At 33.8% G+C, this 9,520-nt stretch overlaps 1 protein-coding gene across 1 annotated transcript; it reads left to right on the plus strand.

Moving 5' to 3' along the window:
* Positions 1-6,978: 6,978 nt before the first annotated feature.
* Positions 6,979-9,520, plus strand: LOC144348605 (uncharacterized). Its single transcript, XM_085499316.1, has 6 exons — positions 6,979-7,203; positions 7,546-8,245; positions 8,532-8,630; positions 8,766-8,858; positions 8,998-9,090; positions 9,346-9,520. Exons 2-6 carry the CDS (start codon positions 8,204-8,206, stop codon positions 9,355-9,357), a joined length of 339 nt encoding a protein of 112 aa, XP_085355442.1. The 5' UTR covers positions 6,979-7,203; positions 7,546-8,203; the 3' UTR covers positions 9,358-9,520.

The raw sequence follows: 9,520 nt of genomic DNA on the forward strand, positions 1-9,520 counted from the left end.
TGAATGTTTACACGGCCCCTAGAGGGCGCTCCCCGCATATCGCGGTGACTTGTGTGTAAATGGACAGAGTTTCGTCTGTCTCCGCGTTGCCAGGTAGCATTTAGCAGATTTGTCTTCTACACTCCTTTCATTCAGTTTTATTTCCGAGGTAGCTATTAAGCAAAGTATTATCGTACTTTAAATAACAACATTGTTTAATGCAGTAAGCATACTCGTAGATGTACAACTCCATGAGATGTATAGGGTGAAACCCGCCACCTTCCCTCAGGTGCTCATTCGAGCATGTGGCGGGTGCAGATTTCCAGAAGTTTGTTAGTCCCGTCATTATTCTGTTTTTTTATTTCGTTTTTTTTTCTGCACGGCTTATGTGCCGCTTACAGGGATCGCAGTTTTTACTATTATATGTAAGATCGTTACTAGTTATATATACGTAGTCACTCCACAGATTTGTTGATAAATCTTGAGACCCGTTTCCTGGCGACAACGGGATTACATTCTGATTACCAGTGTGTGCGTGGTTTTACGGGTGCCAGTGTGGTAGAGTGTGGAAACAATACAATAAGCAAACTATCACTATCACTGAAATAACACGAGAAACAGTATTAGTGCCACCACACAAATAATTATTAATATTGAGCACTGCTGAACGCTATCTTCACGAATGAAATCTTATCTTATGCAACTTATCATCGCGGGAATCGCGTAACTGACTTTTATAGCTCTGTAATATCTCGTCTTATAGCACGAAAAAATGAAATCGGCTAGCCGCAGAATTGTCAGTACCTTGAATACAGCGCACCGGTTTGATTCGTCCCTAACACGTGACTTTCGAATATTTGGGGTTTTGCGTTGTACAGTACAAACGGCACGTAGTGCAGGGTATTTTGCGCATAATGGCAAAAGAAAATGCTTTGAACCGTCTGTTCAGTCATCATAGACGTTGAGCCAGTGTATTGTGTTTTTTCATCTAATAAAATTAATATATATATGCAGTTTTCGACGTCTTTTCCGTGTTTGAACTTATGTTGTCCATTTTTAAATATTACTAGAACACATCAACTCATCAAAATGTATCTCGTATTGGTTGACCAATATATGAAATCTCAAAATATAACAGTAATGTTTAGAATACAATTCGTACACCCCTCGCCTATATAAACTGCTATTTTTTCCTGACGCAATGCGCGAAACACGGAAAACAACGTTTAAAATACACGCGCGTTTTGCTTTCGAGGCACTGAGAATTCTGGATTCGTTCTGTGTACCATTGTTATTATTGCGTGGGTTTATTGAATACCGCAGATCATTACTGCAGTTAAACCAGATAGAACAACATCACAATTTCTTACATGATAAATAGAGTACCAACAAACGAGTCGAACATCTGCAATGTAATTCGATAGTTCTTAGTTCAGATACTACAGACTCTAAATAAATATGAATCGTAACATATAATAATTAAGAGAACGTACATAAAGAGCAATAAAGCACTGGACCGCTTGACAAAAATATATCTCCACAACTTGTACTGAAAGCAGAATTACTAGAAATAATTTGCAACCACATCATCTGCTGATTTATTCATTATGAACACCGATGGCGATATGCCGTCATGGAGTATGATACATTTTACGGTGCATAATTAATCACACAGGGGATTTAAGGACAATGATATTTATAGTAATTATAATAATTTTGGTTGGTCGATTACTACATCACCGGTATTCTCCGATGTTGGATTTGCCTGATTTCATATCATGTCGGTCACAGTACACAAGATTATCAAAATCAGGATATTGACCTGATAAATATCGTATAGCTGAAAATGAAGTCTGTCGAGACATTGCGCCATCACGAAACGCGACCAGAACTGTTGAAACTGTTAATTAACTGTTAAATATATGCTTGTTTTTATTGCAAAACATAAACATTAATGACATTTACATATAACGTCGTATTGAAGTAAATGTCTTATTCGAATCATGCAGTGGTAGTTAAACATATCCTATAGATTCACTTGAGATTACTGACTCACTATTGTCTAACTATAACAAACTACACTCATTTGACCAAATCAATATGGTTTTATACGCTCACCTAATGATAGCAATAACAATAAGATACACTATAAGTAAGCTACATTGTACATGCAATGGACATTGGACTTACGAGAACCCCCTAGATCCGCCACTGTCATGAGTCCAAGTGCTTCAAATGCATTGTCTGGGCTTTTGTCTCTGGATCATAGTGATGGACCCAAGTTTCATCCTGTGTAATCAGTCTTTTGAAAAACTTTAACTTCCGACCATGTTAGAATTCATGATGTCAGCATTTTACAAGGTCATATGATGTGGGGCATCATTACCCCAAGTTTCTTTCATTTCATCAAAAGTCTTCTTTGGTGTGCATCCTTTTGAATACAAAAACCGGATCACTGCGCGACACTCAACTGGCTCCATTTTACACCTGACACAGGTCAAACACCTGTAAATCAGAAACCACAATTAGTTCAGAGCGGTTTTAGCAACATAACCCGTAAAAATGTAAATTATTACACATGAAAATGTCATCTTGATCAGACAACTGGAAGAGATTCAGGGGCATTACTAAATGAACGCATCTCGTATATATGAACCTAAGTATAATATACTTAATCAAAATATTTAGTGTTTTACCGCAAGCTTGTTGAAATATACTAGACCTGCTGCAAGTTTGTAAATCGTCCCTCCCACCAACGTGTAGTTTCAAGACCTGGAATTTGAGAACGAAATGTACCAAAAAAATAATATCTCAAAATTACTAGATATAATAATAGAATGCAATGCGAACAGAACTGTACCCGTTTTATATGATTTTTATAAACATAGGGCTATTTCGCACTGAAAAAAGAAGAAAATTAAAAAAAATCTGCTACACAATATAAACATATATTTAATAGCGTATATCTGGGTATTTAGTAACGTATATGAACACTCACTGGAATGAATAGCATGTTCCTGCTTGCCGTTTATAGTCTCTTGTAAATGAATTAATTTTTCAGATACGGTACCAAGTTGCTCTGTGACTGGAAGTGTTGTAGGCAAATAAGTAATAGATGGTGATACTGTATCATTACAATGTTCTGCAACTCAAGGTGTACCCCCAGCTGTGTTGGCATGGTTACGAGATGGGGTTGTACAATATACAGGAACAACAAGCCAAACTACAATACTGTGGAATACTGCAATAGAAAGAAATGATGATGGAAAGTTATACAAATGCAGTTTACAACACAGTACACTAACCAATGATATATCCTGTCAGTCTGTAATGCAATTTGATGTTGAATGTAAGTGATTATTGTTGTTGTTATTGAATTCAGCAATATGTTTATATCATTTGACAAGCGTTTCTTTCAGTTTGATTGTAATTATTCAAATAATCAATGATACAATATTTTTATTATTTCTAGATGACCCTGTTATCAGTGTCAGTATTCAAAGTGGTAATAATCAAGGGCAGATAAAGGAAAACGATGACTTTGTTGCTACATGTGTTGTTGATGACAGTCATCCAGCTGTTGACAGTTACTCATGGAGTAGTTCCGGTGGATTTACTGCAAATGGGAATATGATATCATTATTTAATATAAGGCGAACAAGACATGGTAGTTATACATGTACAGCTAGGAATACATTTTATGATGGCAGTCGAGGTATAAGAACAACACAGCTAAATGTTGATGTACAATGTAAGTACAGTTGTATGAAAATGTTGTCATGGTAGTTGTACATGTACAGCTAGGAATACATTTTATGATGGCAATCAAGGTGTAGTAACAACATAGATATATGTTTATGTACAATGTTGTTGTGAATATCAGGTAAAATGCATTAGTTGTATATGTGTGTATTCAATTTGCGTTTATCAGTTCTATCATCCTGATTCATTTTAATTGCCAACATATTTTTTATTTTTGTATTTGATTAAAATCAATAAATTATGCATTTCCACGATTAAAAAATATGTAAAAATCTATACTGTTAAATTTGTTACTAGTTCAACATCAATATTCTTTCATGTGGACATTTTTCTTTTACTGTTTGACAGCCATGCGGTTCTTGTGGGCATTACCAAAGTATTTCATTTTCTTTTCTTTCTATCAATGATTAAACATATTTTTAATAACAATTGATTCATTTGTTCAAAATATGTTTAAGTATCCTGCGGACAATATGTTAAAATAAGACCTACATGTGTTGTTGATGACAGTCATCCAGTTGTTGAAAGTTACTCATGGATTGGGCTTGGCTGGTTTACTGTGAATGGGAATACGATATCATTATATGATATAAAGCGATCAATTCATGGTAGTTATACATGTACAGCTAGGAATACATTTTATGATGGCAGTCGAGGTATAGGAACAACACAGCTAAATGTTGATGTACAATGTAAGTAGAATTGTGTGGAAATGTTGTCATGGTAGTTATACATGTACAGCTAAGAATACATGTTATGATGGCAGTCGAGGTATAGGAACAACACACCTAAATGTTGATGTACAATGTAAGTGCGGTTGTGTGGAAATGTTGTCATGGTAGTTACACATGTACAGCTGAGAATACATTTCATGATGGCAGTCGAGGTATAGGAATAACACAGATATTCGTATTCGGTAGACAGAGGTACAATGTTGCTGTAAATATTAGGTAAAATGCTTTTGTTCTATATGTGCATATTCAGTTTGTTTTTATCACTTCTATTACCCCAATTCATTTTAATTGCCGTACTCCTTTTTATTATCGTATTTGATTACAATCAATAAATTGAGCTTTTCACGCTTCAAAAATATGCAAAAATGTATACTGTGAATAAAGTGCAACATCAATCGTCTTTCATGTGGAAATGTGGACAGTTTTTCTTTACTGTTTGACAGCAAAATGTTTTTTTATGGACATTACATAATTATTTCATTTTCCTTTTCTGATCAATGATTAAAAAATATTGTTAATATCAATTGATTCATTTTTTCAAATATGTGTACGTACACTGTAGATAATATGTTAAAATAAGACCTAGTTTTCTGCTTTCAGATGCACCAATTGTTACTCTACAAAATACTAATCATGGTAAAGTAATAGAACACAGTACATATAGTGCAGAGTGCAGTGCTTTGGCAAATCCATCTAATAATTCTCTTAAATGGACAACTCCCACTGGAAGTATACACAATAGTGGTACATTAAGTATGAGTTATATCAGAAGAACACAGTCTGGTGTTTATACATGTACAGCAACAAATATATTTTGGGACAACACAGTTGCCGTTGATGTACAGTGTAAGTACAATTCTGCTTAGTATATCACACGTTTTCAATTTATAATAATGTTTTATTATTGAGTGAAATTAGTTATTTCCATTGGCAGATCCTCCGGCAGTCACTGTACCATCAATGATTACAAAGAAAGAGGGTGATATTGTTAACATGCAATGCATATCAAATGATGGCAACCCTGCCGCTGATGATTATCAATGGAGTGGACCCTATGGAGTTGTTGATAATAGTCATTTTAGTATCGATGATGTTGCAAAGAATGATGCTGGAGAATATACTTGCACTGTAAAGAACACATACTGGAAGTTACAGAGAGGGACAGGAAAAACTCAGCTATTAATACAATGTTATTAAAAGACTTGATACTTTTAAAAAGCGAATTTTCACATTTATGTTGTGTGTGAAATTTGTAATATATAGAGGGTACTCAAAGTTATACTCAAAACATGAAATTCCTCACCAATAAAAAAAATTCAAACCTAAATTATACATCTTAGGAGATATTCCACACACATGCATTTGTTCTACGCTCTGATTTCTTTTATATTAAACAATATATGAATGGGCAACTTGTGGCAATATTGTGACATCCCACATAAAATTCACACATATACATCTTACGTCATTGAATACAGAAGTATGTGATTTCGATTTGTGATTTTTCAAGATGGCGAAATGAAAATGAGCGTTTCTGAGGGCGGATTTCTTTCAAACATGAATATTATATATATAGTATATGATGTACGTCACTTTGTTTTGTAATAAGCTTCAAAATGAAAACTAGTTTCCAGCTATTATGTATATTAATGTAGGTGATTTGTCATTATTCGTCCGTATGTTGTCCCTCAACAACTCTAATTCTTAAAAACTATTATGTCAACTGCTTTGATACTTGCTGTGTAGGTAGGTAGACATCTAAATGCCAATATTTATACTTTACATTTTCTATTTTTTGAGGGATCTATATTGACACGTTGTCGCTTGTTTCAATGAATGTTCTTCTGCACCCATATCTATGACACACGTGGTCCTTGCCTTCAGCATTTACGGGACAAATCAATAACACTACATTACATATACAATAAAACAGCCATTTTGTTCTTAGTTTATTATGAAATAATTTCTATTCTTGTAAGAGGAATCTAAATACGTATAATTATTTTCCAGATAAATCCACAGTAACCATAGAGATAACACTTGGTGACAACAATATAGATGAAGGTTATGATTTGGAGTTAATTTGTACAGATTTTGGTGTTCCTTCTCCATTTAAATATACCTGGAATCGTATTGATAATCAAGGCAATACAATAACACTATCAGAAATGACTGATACTTTACAGGTCTATAATATTGAACCTTCAGATGCTGGTACTTATATATGTACAACTACTGTTAAATACTATGATGATACAGAAGACTTTTCATCAGATACTTCTATCATAATGGTGTATTGTAAGTATAATCACCAACAATATGAGTCTATTATTGAGAAACATTTCCTGACAATTTAAACAAGTCTATAAACCGTGAATTTATAATTATTGTATTGTATTGGTGTTTTTTTTTGTATCTGTTCATCTTACAGATTCTTCACGAGTCAATAAAGAAATCAACAAAACAGACGCCATTAAAGGTGACACTGCTAATATTGTGTGTGAAGTTGATGCTTTGCCAATTGCTGACATAACATGGTATAACCGTGAATATAAAATCGACAATAGCACTGATAGAATACTTATCACAGAATTCGTAGATCACAATATTAGACGTAGTATATTATGGATATTTAATGTATTACCAGAGTCTGACTATGGTGTGTATAACTGTACAAGTGTTAATAGATTATGATCTGATAGCCATCTTATTACACTCAATGGAACAAGTAAGTATCATAATTTATAGGCTTATTTATTCAAAAATGTTATTACCGTAATTATCCTTATTTTTTATTAACTCTTAACACCCTTAAAATTCATATTATATCAACCATATGGTGGCACAATCTAGTTATGAATGGTATAATTATTTGCCACAGACCCATGTTACGTTACTCTGCTGTATGCCACGATAGTTTTTTTTCTTTAATATGATACTACAAAGTATGTGCGGAATATTTAGTATGGAATGATAGCTGATGTGGTCCCATACGGCATATTCAGTGTCTGAACACCATACATATGAAAACTATGTAATGAAACTATGTGTACATCTTTTTGCTTGACAGACATACCAAGAACACAAGTTAATATTGATCTAATTGATCGCTCCTATGATAGCATAACAATTAATCTGATACTGATGTTCGGCCAAGGAGTCTCGGGCAAAGAACCTAATGTATACTATATAGAATACCGCTGACAATTGAATGCATCGTTTCTACATTGGCCATCAAATGGAAGGGGAACAACGAACACAACATTTGTAGTTCATGACTTAGAACCATCTACCACCTTTGAATTCCGAGTAAAGTTGAAATCTGAATTGTTCCAAGTGATCATTCTGTTGTCGGGACAAAAAATGAAGAATATGACGTCTCATTTTAGTTTTCACAATGGAATGAAAGTGATGAGCATACAGTCTGTACTGTAACGATACAATATGTGTCTCCACAATAACATCAATATCATTGACCGAAAATAGCTGACTACAAATGTTTATTTCCGCAGCTCTGCCGCTACTTACTATAAATCATCATACGGGTATAATTAGTTGGACACGTCACGAAGACACAAAATACCAATGTGCGAAAATAGAAAATAAATTGACAGATCATAACTGGGATGTGCTTGAATCGTGTATTGACAGAGATACATTAGCGTATAGAATAGATGACGATTATGCTGAATATAGAATAACTTATTGTACAGAAATGGACAAATGCGATGAACGTACGTTCGAAACACAGGTTATGGTTCCTGACACAGGTATAAAGCATTGTGTAATATGAATATAAATATTGTTTTAACACGTTTATATTTGCCTAGGGTGTCCCATATCTTATGTTCAGATACAATATAAGACATATTTCGGGTTTGACAGTAGTTCCATTCTTGCAAGTTTAATATTTCCGATCATTCTATAGTGCAAATCCATGTGATTACTACGATATTGATTTCGCTTAGTAAGAATCAAAAGAACGAATAAACAAATACACATGAATTAATTGTTTTTGTTTAAATACTTGCCAACTATGTACCTTTTAAAATACAGATCAGTGCTGGTGTAATTGCAGGAGTAATTGTGTCTCTTGTCATCGGTGCTATTATTGCTAGCGGTATTGTATTTGTCTGGCATCAACGAATAACAAAGGTAATGATCAAGATTGCAAAGCATTACATACATACTTATAATTGTGTATTTATCAACTATCTTGTATATCATAAAATAACACTATGTATACAATGTGTCTTTTTGTTTAAATAAATATTGTTCTCAATTTCCCAGAAAACAGGCAGTAACCGGGAGTGTACAGCACTCTCTGACGTGACAGGGGATAAGACACACACATGTGAAACGCCATTGCCAATGCCATATAAGGTGAGTATACACAATTATAATTACATTAATTTATTACTTCCCGTACATCATCACCTATCAAGGTCAATTATATAGATTGTGGCAATTAAGTGTGAACCTCCAATAGTATAAATATATGTCAATGACCTCCTATGTACAGGCTAATGCAGAAGACAGTAATTACACAGCAATTTCACCAATGACGAGAGAAGCTGAACCAGTTTACGAAATACCCCGATCAAAGGAAACAAAGGTGAATTTAAAATATTTATTAACCATTTATTAGCAGAAAAGTCAAGTGTGATCGAATCTATACGTATATTGTTTGTCTATTTTTCAAAATGTCATGGTTGCATCAATTACCTAACAGTTGTGACTCTAAACGTGTCATGATACCATTTTTGAGCAACGAAAGAAAACAAATATCTTAAAAATTGTGCGTTAACATTTTTCAAAGTGTACACAAGTGTACATTCATAGTCTATTTATTGTTTTTGTTCTATTTCAGGAATCACAATAGACATTAATGAAGTATGCTATATTGCTATAAACTACACTCTAATTTAAGACCTTGACAATATTATATACTCTCAAGAACCGGACTAACTTCACTCAAAACTATTCTTCAAGACAGCATCGTGTGTATTTTCCGACTGGTAAAAATAAACATATCAATAAACATA

This window comes from Saccoglossus kowalevskii, chromosome 5, assembly GCF_978046115.1.
Source record: "Saccoglossus kowalevskii chromosome 5, keSacKowa6.1, whole genome shotgun sequence".
Lineage (NCBI taxonomy): Eukaryota > Metazoa > Hemichordata > Enteropneusta > Harrimaniidae > Saccoglossus > Saccoglossus kowalevskii.